Source organism: Athene cunicularia, assembly GCF_003259725.1.
Source record: "Athene cunicularia isolate RWA chromosome 5 unlocalized genomic scaffold, athCun1 chr5_part1, whole genome shotgun sequence".
NCBI classification, from domain to species: Eukaryota; Metazoa; Chordata; class Aves; order Strigiformes; family Strigidae; genus Athene; species Athene cunicularia.
Window position 1 is genome coordinate 29509695 of NW_020799101.1, and position 15821 is coordinate 29525515.

A 15821-nucleotide genomic window follows, 5' to 3' on the forward strand; every position below is an offset into this window, starting at 1 on the left:
AGATAATGGAAAAATACAGACCTTTGAATATACCTGTTCTTCAGACTTAGTATCTTTATAATGTAAAACAGAGCCCGTAAAAAAAAAAGATAAGTCTTAAATTTAGGCTGAAAACTACTTTTGGAATGATTTTTTTTCTTTTGCTGTGTTTCTGTGATATGTGGCTGACATACCAGTGCCTTGGCTGATATGCTGCCAAAATAAAATATAATTGTTATAACTCCTGCCATTAAAAGTCAATTCTGAAATTAAATCAGCAATTCAGATTCATCCTATTGTCAAGCGTCCTTAAGCAGAAGCCTTTTCCCCTAACCATCTCTGCTAGGAAGCATTCCTGGTACATAAAAATGAAAACACAATATAGGCCCAGATGCGGCCATGAGAAACTAAAATGACATTTGGGTATCAAAATCCAAAAGCAGAACCCCAGAGCCTTTTCTCATCTGTAAGCAGCTAAAGTGACAGACGTTATTCTAAGGATTGATCATTCTATTCGCAAACTCATTAGGTAAAAGTCATCAATAAGACTGGGAGCAAGGATAAAAGTCCAGCCCAAGATATTAGGCTAAAAAATATTTAGCTGTGATTAGGACTATGTTCCTTATTTCTTCCACAAGCACTACAGCAATAGAGGAAGTGATGAGCACTCCTTGATGGTCCTTAGTAAAGACTAAACCCGGTGGCTGAGAACCTCCCCTAAGTTTAGGATCTATGAATTTGGATCCCCTCAGCCAAAGCCAGGCATAGAACAAGTTTCTTGCACCTTGAGCAAGTACTGCAGGAAAAGTAAGCATGGAGATTCTGCCCCCACTAATGATACCTGGAAGGACAGAAGCGGTACCTGCAACTTGGGGACTCAGATACGGAGCTCATGTGCCAGTCTTGGGGTTGGGGATGCTCTGACAGAAGCTTTACACAGATGAATTAAGTACCAAAATCCCCTTTATATTGTCGCACAGCATCTCTGGTGCCTTAGCCTTTGCAGTCAGTTCTGTAGCCTGCAGAGTCTCTCACAGCTCTTTCATCTTTCACCTAAGCAACAGAAGAGTTCCTTTCTTGTTGCTGCTCTTCTGTTTTTCTCCCACATATGTTCTTGAACCTGCAAGCTGAATATTACGGCAGGGTCTCATCCCTTCTTTACTCCCTTTTTTCCCACCTTGACTGCAGTCTTTGGTTTACATTAGGGGCCCCAATAATAGTCTGAACAAAGTTTACCAACAAACCAGTATGCAGCACCTGCCTCGGATCACAGCCTGCTCTAATCGGCACTAACAGCGCCACAAACAGGAGAAACCCATCAAGGAGTTTGAGTAGGTCCAGGTGAAAACCATATACTTACCAATGGAAAGATATTATGGGGGGATTCACCTGGTGCATTGGATCCAAGTGAGTCCAAGTGACTCGAAGTGAGTTTAGAGTTACTAATTTTTTTTGTTAATATACTGAAGATGACCTGCGTCTGACACACTTTCTGTGCATCACTTACTTCTGACTGGTGATCATGGTGTTGAACAGCTAAAATGGCAGGTAGTTTAAGCTCAAATTGAATTAGTAGAGATAAACTGATTTGCAAACTACTTCTCTCTCATAACTTCAAATAACAATTAGAAATTATTTTGTTTTGTGTAATGTAACACCTGAAGGATTGTACAAACCATAGTCTCGAAGGCTAAACAGTTCACAATGACATGAACACATCAGTAAAAACTTTATAGCAAAATACTTCACTGACACAAACAATTCTGTATCCTCTTTCAGCTTCAGTATTGTCAAAACTGAAACTTCTGAGAGCCATGAAATGCACTGTGTTAAGGCACAGCCCATATGGCTCCTCACCCAAGAAACAACAGGAATTATCTGCAAACAACTGTGGTCACTATACAAAGGCTCGTGTTGTGAAAACAAAAATAACTCTGACAGTGATGCAAGGTGATCATCAGAATCTTGCTCTTAACCTACACAGGAGATAACCTGGGACTGATATTCGCGTCTGTCCCCACTCCTCCCTGCTTGGCTCCATGCCTCCCCAGCCTTACTCTTTCTTTCTCTTCCTCTGTGGGATTTTGCAGCATGTAACTGCAGCTTACAGCACTACAGACTTTTAATAATTCTGTGGTGGTACCCCGTGATCACAGTAATTTTGCAGTAAGTCTCCATTGCTCCTGAGCAAAGAGCACCTACCCATCCATACAGCTCAGGAAAGCCAGGTCCTATTGTTAGGATTAGCATTTTTAGATAAAATGCACTAGTACACTAGGAAATATCACAGAAATGAAAGTAAAATATTGGAGTGGAAAAGAGCAAACACCACCATGTGTCAAGTCTATAATCTATATTTACAAACTATGGTTAAATGCCACTGTCTCCTGCTCAACCTCTGACTGATCCAACCACCACCACTCCCAATCCAATAACTTACATGAGGGATTTAATGAACTACAATGTCAAATCTAGTATGTTGACTAGAATTCATTAATATGTATTTAACAGTATACAGTATAACAAAAAAAGAAAATGAGTATGTGTTTTATAACATTAAGTAGCAATAACACTGTGCCAATGCTCTTCAGTTCCTTTGCAGGAGGAAGGATGGGAAATACTTTTTCACTCATGAGAATGAGGAAAGTAAATCAAAGAGGCTCTCAATTTAAATTTGGTTTGAGCACCACTATCCTTAAATGCAGAGATATCCTATCTACTCTGTACAATTGTTTTTTTAATTTTTTTCAATTAAAATTTTAAATCAATAAATTCCGTTTCACCTACTACATTGTGCAATCCTTCCACAGAAGTATTAATTAAATTTTCAGATTGGCTAAGAAGCTATATATAAGCTATCATTATAATCAGTTTCTTGATAAAGGCATTCGAAATAGTTCTGCAGGTAAAATATTCAACAGATGAAAACTGTAATACTTAATTAAAAGGGGAAGAAAAAGCAAAAAGGAGTAAAAATATAAGAAAATTTCATCCCTCAACTAACCCAAGAAATAATGAGAAAGAAAAGAAATGGAAAACAAACAATCTTAAAGCTGTATATGGATTGTTCACCCAGTCTCAACATGAACTGGGTGTCAGAGACACTCTTTTTTAACAGAACAAAAATAATAAACACCAAAGTTCATAAAGTATCACAGTCATTTGATAAAAACCAGTCAGAATCCCAGTTTTTCCACTGAAATTTATGATTATGCTATGCCAAAACCACAGGATTACTTACAGATATACATATCAAGAATCACATTATTTATTCACTTCTGCTTTACATATTATGTGTAGAGATAAAGCTCAATTTAAAAAACCCCACTAAGTTATCAATAAAATATGAAAGGGCAGAACACTAAGCCAGCTTTAATTTTTGTAAGATATATTAGACAACTAAAAGGAAGTGAATATTTGTGTCAATTCTATAGGTCTATGATAATATGCTTCTGAAAAAGCTGAATACTGGTATGAGATCTCATGAGGCAGGGTGTGGGCAGGGAGATTCAGAGACTGACTTGAAGCAAAAATTCAAGTTTTGGACTATAACATTTACATGTTTACAAAATAACCTAAGCTTGAAATTCAGCCCATATTTGTGTCTAGCCGTCACATGTAAATTCTCGGTACGTATTACTTAAATATTCTTAATGTAAATGTATACCAACTTTTTATGTTGTATTAGTTCAGTAAGAAAAAACAGCTACATCCAAAATCATGAACAATTATTTGGACTACCAGGAAATTCTTGGTCCCACAGAGGTCAACAGCAGAACTCCCTAGTATGGTTAAATTCCCAGTATGGTACAGTTAAGATGTATAAGATACCCATACTTGATTATGTAAATGAAAAAGCCTAAACGTCAACTCAAACATCTAACTGTAAATGGAAACTCATTCCCTGAAGGCATATTCTTCCACTTCCACACACCAACACAAAAATAAAGATTGCAGAAATGTAAGGTAATGAAAAAATAGAAGGCCACACAATTTGAAGACCAAATTTTTTTTTACTTCACAAATTCACCTTTATATTCAAATTCCAAGTTGCTCCACTGTAATAGGAATATGCAATGATAAATTTAATTTATCTTGATCATTTGCATCCCCTGGCAGACTAAGCTTGGGCACAATACCTGATTTTCAGTGAAGACCTTGGTTACCTAGTCTTCTGTCTGGGTCCATTACAATGAAAAGGACTCAGGAAATAAGCCTCAGGGTCATGTAATCCATTCTCCACTAAACTGTGAATTGCCTCATGATCGAACATTATCCAATAATAAATGAATTTGCTCATGATCCATCACAAGAATTCAGAGTATACGTGGAATTTTTTAAATTTTCTTTGAAGATGAACACAAAAGTACTGCAGTTACATAACTAAATTTGCTTCTTAAAATCTGCAGAACTTAAGGTCAACTTGGTAGTTAACCAAAACTGAACCAAAACTGACAGAAATTAAGAGTATTGCAACTGTCATTTTTTAAGTAGGACTTATGCCTTGGCATCCCTCTCATCATTCTGCTTGGCTGGAGTGGCTGGTTTTAATTCTTGACCTTAAAACAGTACATATGTGAAAAACGTACTTCATCCCTTCTTGCTTGATGATGTTACAATCCAGCAGTTAAACGCTGTCTACCATCTTTTGCATGCTTCAGTCCATTTGTACATGGCCAAACAATGATTTGAAAAACTGAATATCACAATTAACTCATAAAAAAACCTTCTTAGATATGGCATCCATATAATTAGGTCGGACTCGTCTGCATTGGTCGCACCAAAAGATCGCTTTTTTGGTAAGTTTCAGTGATAAACACTTCAAGCAGGAGGTACTGGCAGTCGTCTTACTATTTCCATAGCTATCTTTAGATAGGCTTTAGCCTGTAAAAACAGAAAAATATATTTAGCACCTTTTGTAATATTTTACATCTTGTTAGGTGTCTGTTCTTTCACACACCTTCAAAGAAAATCAGAAACATTACAATAAATGGGTTCAATTTAGCCAGTTTTGCATTAAAGAAAAATGATGCATTAATAAATAAAATAATGTACAAGCATTATTTAAAAAATTGGGGTGGGGTGGGGTGTAAAATTTACCTTGGTTATTATTCTGAGAATAGAACTTGACTGAACAATTTGTCTTAAATAGCAAACAGAATCAATAGTCTTCTGGAGGAGAAGTGTTGAGAAGGACGACTCTTTAGTCCCATAGGTACTATTAATTATAAACTTCCCTCACCTAAAGATTCGAGATGCACTGTGCACAGGATTGAGAATCAGAGAAAACAACAACATTCCAGAAAAATTTTTTGAGAAAATTAATTCATTACAGACTAGACTCCAGTATCTCCTATACAGACATTAAAGTATTCTCAAAAAAAAAGACATCTTTCCAAAAGACTGAAGTGGGTATTGGAAAGAACTAATTGTGCAACACCAGAATCCATAGAGCAAAATCTCCCTCTCATACCAACCTGCAGCATCTGGTCAGATACCATCAGTATTCATGAATTTAATGTTGAGATGTGTATAAAGTCAGAACAAACCACAAAATGAAACCAAGTAATTCCTGCACCAAGCTCAATAACTTGTAGTCAAAATGGAACACGGCTTTTAGAAAGGTCTCCAATCCTGATACAAAGATTTTCAACTAAAAGAGTATCTTTGCACATGTGTATATATATATCTATATCTATATATATATATATCTTGTACGTTGTTCCAAAGGTTGATTACTTCCATTGTTAAAAACGTACACCTTATCTATAATTTGAATTTGTCATGCTTCAATTTCCAGCTGGTACATCATGTTCCGTGTTTGTCTAGTACAACAGAAAACTCCCCTGCTATTCAGCTTTGCTTCTACTCTGTTAGACTGTAACCAAGCTACTTCTTCATCTTCTTATGTAAGTCTGCATATGGAGCCCACTTTGACAACCTTCCCTGTTTTACTGGAAGAAATCACCACAATATTCCCCACGGCACCAATCTCTCCTGCCTCCTGCAGCACTCTTAGATGGCTCTAACCTTGAGTTAGACCTCGCATCCCTGATGAGCCTTTAAAATAGCAAACTAACAAATGCCTGATGCCACAGGGTCAGGAAGAGAAGGTCTGTCTCTCACTTGGGCCACTAGCACAAACTGTCACTAGTCTGAACCAGGTTTCATTACTCTGCCTTTAGCAGGGTCAGGCAACCCTAACAGGTCTACCTCTCTTCTAGGGCTTGCTTTTGGCTTGTCAGGTTTTCTTTTCTGGCACTCCCAGCCTCAGTGTCTCACAGTATCAGTGCTCACACCAGCTTTTCTGAGTTTGTAAGGAATGCAGGTGCCAAGCTAGGACTGTTTTCTCCTACATGCATGACTCTGTGGCAAGAACTACAGAACTGAAGTCACAAGCATGAAATTCAAACTTCTCCTATGGGTATAACTGCAGTGCAGTTGGGTAGCACAGCTGTGCCCCTATGCAACACCCACCACATATCGCCATTAATTCCCTGGGTGGTCTAGCTACTCCCCAGCTAGCCATCTGCCTAGATGAGACAATGGACCAACTTGAAATAAGGTGACTGAAGTCAAGCTGCCTTTGCAGTTATGTGTTTGACTAACTGGCACAGAAGCGCTCCAGGTGGGCATTTTGGACTATGTTGAAGAGTCCTGCAAGCAGCTTCCACTTTGCACAGACTAATTAATGTGTTTTAATGAGTCAATTCACAACCTGCATGGAAAATCTGGCCCCTTCTAGAGACTGCCCAGGCTGTTCCTGCTCCAGAGCTGGTCAAATTGTACACAGAATGATAAATAGACTGTAGAAATTGTTCCTGCAGGTGCCAAAATAGTAACATAGGATAGTGGCTTTGTACATCGCTAAGATAGGAGATGCTGTGTACATTAATCAAGATAATCAGCAGCAATGGATCATGTGTATGCTACAATAGTCATATAGTACCATGGACTAGCTGCATTGTTAAAACTGAGCTAAACAGCAGTTCAGGGAGTCTCGTTTGATCCAGCCAAAGACACCACTGGCAAGGGTCATTGGAACACAGACTTCCATAACCACCCAGGCAGCAACCAGATATCCAGCTTGGGAGACTTGATGGTTTGTCTAAGTGTTACCTTATGTCAACATCCCAAAAAACTAGGTTTTTTTTTTCCCCAAAAAGCACTGTTAATGAGTGTCTGGGCAATGATTGCACAGTGTACAACTGATTCATTTGCCAAGTAGCTTATCTGTTGCTTCGTAACAGGAGGTTCCTGGTGCAACAATCTGTAGCCAGTGTGCTAGTATTACCTACCTCTAGTGCTACCAGCAATCGGATTTACCTGCTAAGCATCCTTTTTTTGTTTCTCTAAACCACTACTTTATGTGTTGAACAGACCAGTATCTCATGCATTTCCTTACAGAATCCTATCAGTAACTTGTCATTGACAAAATCAACTGTTTCAACCCTTAGATTCCTATCTTTGAAGAAATCATGCAGCCAAGAGTGAGGACCTATCAATCAACATATATGAAAGGTCTAAATGGAATCTCAGTGACTGTCAATATGCTTTTCATTACATTAAAAAGACACAACATGCATTGAATGGTTTCTCTTACTCATGATCTTTTCAGTGTGGCATCTGTAGACAGACTGCACAGCTCAGTTCAGCTGTTTATTCCATCATTACTAAGCAAAAGAAGATGGGTTGCAGCTGAAAAATGGAGAGGATTTTTTACTTCCTTTTTGGGTGGAAAGCCAGAGGAGAAAAAGAAAAGGATGAGTTCCTATTCATCACTCACAACCATTTAAATTTTAATAGGATAAAAGTGAACTTTACAGATCAGTTGTCCCCTTTATGGTTTGGAAGCTCTAAAAAACGGTTTATAGACTGTCTTTCTGAAAGCATTTTTTTGTAGATGGACAACTTTATATTTAACAGTAACATACCAGTTAGCTGGAAGCCAAACATTCTCCATGCTTTGATGAAGAAGTGCACAGAAAGACAGAATGCCCTTAAAAACAGGCCAGGCTCGTTCATTACGAACGCTGCCTAGTTGGGGTCTGAAAGCAGCACTGGGGAGAGCAGAGGTAGAGGTGAAAGGTGACAGAATCTCGAATAATGGCCACGTTAGAGATTGTTTACCTCTCCAACACTGGTACAAACACTGCCAGAAGAGCACAGCATTCTTTAAATCACAAACCTCCTTAGGCCTTGGAAGGCACAGTAGATGATGAAGTGACTAATGACAGCATAGATTGTGGAGTAGGAAACGGTGAACTTGTAATGAAGTTCATCAGGAAAAGGACTGAAATGTCCTACTTAGCCTGAATAATCAGAACATCCTCACTCATTACTCTGTCATGGGATAATAAACATGGGGTAGATTTAAACTGCCTTTTTATTAGCTCATCTAATTAAGCCCTATAGTAATCCTAGAGAAATGCCAGCCTTTCAGTTACAGAATTTAATTCTCCCTAAAAATCTTAACCATGACGGAAGTGTGCATCACTGCTAAGATTACTGAAAACTGACCGTACAGGTCACAGCTGAGTCTGCCCTGTTCTCATGGATTGCATTGGCTTGACCTGCTAGCTTGCCTTTCACTGAAGTGCAGACCTTAGCCTGCAAACAGCTCACTGCAGTGGCTTTCAGTGTCTAGTGCAATGGCCACACAAATACAGAATGCAGTGTACTCATCAACAAAGTCAAATCAGGCAGGAACTGACAGCACATTCACCCTCACTCAAACCACTGCATACAAACAACTCAGAAAAAGCATACTGATCCCATCACTTGGTTGTGGGCCAAGTACACCACAGAGTACAAATCACAGAATAGAATGGTTTGGATTGGAAGAGACCTTAAAGATGATCTAGTTCCAAACCCTGCCATGGGCAGGGACACCTTCCACCAGACCAGGTTGCTCACAGCCCCGTCCAGCCTGGCCTTGAACACTGCCAGGGAGGCGGCAGCCACAGCTTCTCTGGGCAACGTGTGCCAGTGTCTCTCCACACTCATAGTAAAGAATGTCTTCCTTTAATCTAATCTAAATCTACCCTCTTTCAATTTAAAATCAATCACCCCTTGTCCTGTCACTATACTCCCTGATAGAGACCCCCCCCCAGCTTTCATGTAGGTCCCCTTTAAATATTCCAAGGCTGCTTCATTTCTTCTCCAGGCTGAATAAACCCAACTTTGTTAGCCTGTCCCCACAGTGTCCCCAGATGTGCTCCAGGCCCCTGATCATCTTTATGGCCCTCCTCTGGACCCACTCAAGCCAGTCTATGTCCTTCTTGTGTTGGAGACCCCAGAGCTGGACACAGTACCCCAGGTGGGGTCTCAAGAGAGTGGAGTAGATGGGGAGAATCGCCTGCCTTGACCTGCTGGCCATACTTCTCTTGATGCAGCCCAGGACATGGCTTGCTTTCTGGGCTGTGAGTGCACACTGGTGGCTCATAATCAATTTTCCATGAGTTACATGGTCCATGTAACACTCACCCTTGCCAGACCCAGCAACAACATACAAACTCACCACCCAGGACTCCCACATAGAAGTGGCATGAGCTGAAAGCTGTTGCTATACCTCACCTTCCCTTGTCAACCCATTCACATCCCCACCAACATTGGGAGTCTGCAATTGTTTAACCACCAAATGTTCTGAACACACTGCTCAGCTCCAAAATATAATGCCTGACCATATTTGTCAGGCACAATTTGCCCTTAGCGAAGCAATATTGGCTGTCACCAATCACCTCCTTAATTATCACATGCCCTAGCATAGCTTCCAGGAGGACCTGCTCCATGATCTTGCCAGGCACAGAGGTGAGACTGACTGGCCTGTAGTTTCCCGGGTCTTACTTTTTTCCCTTTTTAAAAATGAGGGTTATGTTTCCCCTTTTGCAGACAGCAGGAACTTCACCGCGCTGCCATGACTTCTCAAATACGATGGATAGTGGCTTAGCTGCTTCATCTGCCCGTTCCCTCAGGACCTGTGGATGCATTTTATCAGCTCCCACAGACTTGTGCACCTTCAGGTTCCTTAGATGGTCTTGAACCTGATCTTCTCCTACAGTGGGTGGTTCTTCATTCTCCCAGTCCCTGCCTTTGCATTCTGCAACTTGGGTGATGTGGCTGGAGCACTTGGTGGTGAAGACCGAGACAAAGAAGTCATTGAATACCTCAGCCTTCTCCATATCCTGGGTAACCAGGTCTCCTGTTTCGTTCTGGAGGGGGCCCACATTTTCCCTAGTCCTCCTTTTATCACTGATACTGACATGGTTTCTGACTTCTATTTGTGATTAAAAGACTCCAAGACTATTAAGATGCTTTATCCAGCTCAGCAATCCAAAGGAAAATCTATGCAAGTCCCAGCTGTCTGGAATATCAAACACTGTGGATGCTTTACAAGTATAGACCTGTAAAGAAGGATAAGGTATTTAAATCTGCTCAACTGAGCTGTTGGGGGCTTATACTTTATTTGTTGCTAAAGGAAACTAGAAACCATAAGCAACAAACCAAATAGTGACTAACACAAGGACAAATACTAGACTTAGCTATCATCTACATGAAAATAATAACAGGTGATAGCTTCTGTTCTTATTAGCACTCCCTTTACTCAACCACAGTCCATTTTCCAGTTCAATCAGATTTTTAAATAGCTTTAATTTCCATGGAAATTGCTTGTTACTTTGACAGAACTCCTACTTTTAGTGCATGACTGGAGTTGCCCTCCAATGTCTGTATTTTACTGTGGTCAACTCAGAAGGCAGTAAAAGCATGACGATAAACACAGGTTTAAATGAGTTTCCACTTCAGATAAAAGCTTCATGTCACCCAGAGAAATTCTTGATTGCTGTAAGAGGCCCAGAGCCTTTCCCAGTCCGTCCTCCTCTGGGCAGTTCTACCATGAGTTTCTACTTTGCATGTATTGGCAACTCCTGCCAAGCTGCAATGAAGTCTCCGCCCAGAGAGAGGATTTAATGAGATGATAAAAGTCAATCCATAAATTACAACATGAAATGGAGGAGATGGGTAAGTAAACTGGATGCTTCCTGAATCCAATACCTAAAAAAAAAAAATCCTTACTGCTTGTGAGAAATTTCCTGTTAATCCTATATATGAGCAGCTGCAGAAGCCAAGCTGTCCTCCGAGGGAGCCTCATCTGGAAACACTGCTAGCCTCAAGGTGCCATTAAGCATGTACATCACTCAGGTGCCATTACGTACATCAAAAAAAGACATCTTGACCAGAAAACATGGTTAAGTAGAACAGAGCAATTCAAATGTAATATAGTAACATCCTTCAAACAGACTATTCCACCACTCAGCATTTTCTTCAGCAGAATAAAGCACAAATGAGGGTGTGATGATGCATTGTACTATCTACACCCTGAATGAAGGATTCAAACATACACATACCAAATGTTACTGCGACCATTCAAAGGAAGCCTCGACGATAAGACATATTATAAATCACATCATGCAGCCTTCTTTGGGGTTTGCCTTTTTTTTAAAGATATCACACTCTGGAGAGATCACACTTTAAATGGAATTACTGATGACAGCTAAACAGCAGCAAACATTATTTGCTACCACTGCTTCAATTTTTCTCCAAATATTTCTTGCAGGCTTTAAAAGATTGTACATTTTTACCCTTCTCACACATCACCCTTTCATACAGTTCTAGAAAAAAAGTCTTTCTGAATATAAATTCCACCTGTCTCTTTGAATAATACCACAGTAAGGTCTGTAACATTTCTAATTTAATTGAAAAGAGATTTTTAACCAGAATTACTCTCCTCTGTTATGTCAGATTGCTGATGCCTCATGCCCCTGCTTTCCACTTGACTAGGCTTTTTTTCTCCCTTTATAGAGCTGTGTGCAATTTACTGGCCTCAAAATCCTTCACCAGTACATATGACTATATGTAATCTGCAAGAGGGCTGAAAAAATCTCCCACTGTTAAATGTGAACTGGACAGTAACAGAACCTCCCCCAAGAAGTATGTGGGGTTTGCATCATATACTGAGCTCCTTTATCACAAGCTGGATAGGATGACATTCCAGCCACAGGCCCTGCTTTCTTTGCACCAGGACAAGTTTGGCTCTTTTTCCTACCCAAGATATAAATTGCTCACTACACTGCACGTAAGTTTGTGCATACTGCACAGGCTGTGTGATCTGGGGATCCAACACTCTAAGCTATATATGATTCACTGAGTTTGCTTCCCTTCACCTTCCCCTGCTTTTCCAATATATCCTACTTGACTTTTATAGAACAGGAGGGTGAACTCAAAGTATTTTTCCTTAATAGACTGCAAATGTTTTCCAAAACAGTATGGGCAAGAAAACACTAAGGATTGAAGGAACTGGGACTGTTTAGTTTGAGAAGGAGAAGGCTAAGGGGAGACCTCATCACTCTCTACAGCTACCAGAAAGAACATTGTAGAGAGGTTGGTGCTGGTCTCTTCTCACAGGTAATCAGTGATAGAAGAGGGAATGGCTTTAAACTGCAACAGGGGAGGTTTAGACTGGACATTAGGAAAAAAATTTTCACAGTAAGAGTGGTCAGACAGTGGAACAGGCTGCCCAGGGAGGTGGTGGAGTCACCATCCCTGGATGTGTTTAAGGGTCGTTTGGATGAGTTGTTGGGGGATATGGTGTGGAGGAGAACTTTGTAGAGTAGGGCTGAGGGTTGGGCTCGACGATCCCAAGGGTCTTTCCAACCTGAATGATTCTGTGATTATGTGAACTAATTGACCATTACAAGTTTCCTGTCATTTGGGGTTTTTTTCAAAAACAGTCAGCCTCTTTATACTTTCTGCCATGAGGGTTCACTGTATCTTTAATAATGGAGAAGGGAAAGAAGCTGAAACTTAAACTTCATTCTTTCATGACTTCTCTTACTAGCCCTCTTATCCACAAGTTTCATGATGCCCCTTTCAAGCACCTCTTTTGCTGCTGGTTCCTTCTCATGATCCCTAGGAGGTTTGCCTACATCTAAGCATGATCAATGCCACCTGATTTCAGCAATTATTCATTTGTTTTCCCTACAGTTTTTCCTATTCTACCATTTTAGCCATGTTCCTGATTTTCCTTTACTAGCTTCTGTTGTCTAGAGACTCTCTCATACATTTGGGTGAGCAAAAAAATGAAGCCCTAGTCAGCCAATCCACCTCCACTGCTTGATGGAAGAGGAAAATCCTCCCAAGACTCTCAATTATCTCCAGAAAGGTCTGGTAAGTCTTCACTGTTGATTAAACTAAGAAATTATTAGCTTCTTGTAAAGGACACTGTTGTGGTGTGTCTGCTCTCTTTCTTAGGCTAGCCCCTGTCATTTAGGCTAACATGTGAGTATAGCAATATTCCAATTTCTACAGCACATAACAAAGTTTTGCAAATGAAGAGGGTTTGAAAAAAGTCACAATTTAAACAACTAAGCTGACAGAAACATTAACACAGACAAGAGCAAAATAGTTTTACCAACACTGTTTATTTCTCCATGGGGACTGTCTCAAGCTTCACCAGAAGAGAAATCCAGCCATTAAACCCTCACATCCTTTAGCTTTTCAGCCCTTTCCATAAGTAGGAAACTCATATATTCTGTGCCTTCCCCAAGGAAGAACTCTTTAAGTTCACACATGCACAATTCTACAAATAATTTTCTTTTTTCTGGAAGGTTTGGTTTAGTTGTTAGTATTTCCCTGCTAGTTGTGAAAAGGAAACTTCCCGTTTCCACCAATTACATCTAAGCTTTAAAATAACTAATAAAGACAAGTTTGCTTACACATTTTCAAATTCTGGTGTAGAATGAGAGCTATACTTTTACATATCAGCAAGACAAGTTGAACCCCATGGCAGGTGTGTAAGCAAAAAAAAGTATTAGCTAACATATTTTAGAAACACCCTTTATTCTAGTCTTGACAGAGCGTAGAAGGTGTGACAGCATGCTGGGTTTCTGAAAAGTCAATCACTATCTTTATTCCCCACTGTTTGAATCTGTTAGGTATTATTTCAGTTCTATGATTCTGTATTTGATTTGTAAGTGTGCTCTAACAAAAACGGCACAGAATTTTATAATAAAAACATGCTGTAAATTTAAGGGACGAGAGCAGAGATAATTTCAGCAGCTCTGAGTACATTGTTCTCTATCTGAAAAACTGTGATTGTTCATGCATGAATAGCCACAATTTTAGTTTATTTAAGAAACATGGTGATGGGTGTCATGTATTAAAGATTAGAATCTGACCTTATATAACCTCTCCCACCATCAGTTATGTGATAAGGATTTAATTTTTCTTTCAAAAAGTAAGTGAACAACAATAAATTTCTCTGTCTTTCAAATGAGAAGCAAACCAGGGATAAAGGGAAATTCTTTTTCATTCTGTAGAGATTAGTGACATCTAAAAAAACCCTCATTCTCTGAGAATTATTATCTCACAGACACAGTGGCAGAGAATATTAAAAGTTTTCCCCAGTGTCACACATATTTGTCAATCTTTATTCCTCTTCATATTTAACTTAATTGCCACAAATGGTGCTTATAACCCCTCCTTTCGTTACCAGGAACATAGTCCAAGGAGGAACAGATGGCAACACAACAGACTTTCTTGTCTTTTTTAATTTTCAGAATGCTATCCTAAGTCTGAATTTTAGATTGATAGTCCTGCAGGCTACAGACTCTTGGTTATTATAGATTTCAGATACTGTGAGCCTTCCATCTTAGTTTGCTCAGTTGTTCTGCTTCAACTTCGAGCTAAGCCATGCATCTACTCAAACCTGCACAGTGCCGATCAAACTTTTCAGATAGAAACTACCATACAGATTATAATGATTCCTTTCCACAAGGATCTAGTCTCAAGATCACTATATTATTCCACAGAGGATCAGCATAGGCCTTGCTCAAAATGCAAAAATATTGCATTCAATTAGAAATCAACATGTCATAGTGCTGTTGCTTCTCTTTCAAAACAAAATGATGTATTACAATTTTAAGACTGACACTGTTCCTCTGGAATCTCAATCAGTATGTTAATAACACTGGATTAACACTGTTAATCCCCCTTTGTTTTTTTTCTTTTAAAAGTGTGGGAAGGAAAAAAAAATACCGCAGCGTGCACCTAGCAATCATGGTATTAGAAAGGTTACTGATATTAGAATGTACCACAGGTACATTCTATCTTATCCCTAATTGACTCCATCATCTATTATCAGCATTAATCACTTTTTTTTTTTTTTTTTTTTTATGGTAACATCTAAGCAACAGTTAAGAGTGAGGCTGCATCATGCCATATACTGTACAAACACAATGTGGCAGACAACACCCTGCCCTGTGGAGCTTGGCAGACAAACTCCAGCAGAGGAGAAAGAAAATACTAGCCAGGAAAATCTTAGTCTATCAGTGTTAATGAAGTTTTATATGTTCAACTGCTTTTCTTTGCAGACTTGCATATTTGACTTCCACCACTTCAATAACTCGTATTTTCCTTTGGCAATAAAATGTTATGGTAAATGCACTGAAAAATCCGTTTCTTCTTGTGTGTAAATTGCTCCACTTCCTGCTGAAAACAACCCAGGTACTGACAACACACAGGTTTTGTTACAAACATCTTTGGATAGGACCCTTTGACAGTTTCCAGGTTCAAGTACCAAAGGCTCAAACTGACAGTTTTAGAGCACCTACATTAGTTGCAAGGTCTCATGAGGCTTGACACTGACCTTCCCCTTCTTGGCATGCCAGAATCTGGATTAAATCTTCGCTTTTCTGAATGATTCAGACTAATTAAACAAAACCAAACCCACAGAGGCAGAACAGATGACCAGCATTCCAAAATGAAGGGCTTGACTTACTCGATGA

At 39.5% G+C, this 15821-nt stretch overlaps 1 protein-coding gene across 5 annotated transcripts in view; it reads right to left on the bottom strand.

Moving 5' to 3' along the window:
• Nucleotides 1-3972: 3972 nt before the first annotated feature.
• The window catches only part of NUBPL (nucleotide binding protein like), an 85609-nt gene continuing 73760 nt past the window's right edge, over nucleotides 3973-15821 (bottom strand). For all 5 annotated transcript variants that reach the window (XM_026849147.1, XM_026849146.1, XM_026849145.1 and 2 more), the window contains one exon: nucleotides 3973-4863. In XM_026849147.1, the coding sequence (XP_026704948.1) occupies nucleotides 4801-4863 (63 nt within the window). In that variant the 3' untranslated portion in view covers nucleotides 3973-4800. The remainder of the gene's footprint in view (nucleotides 4864-15821) is intronic.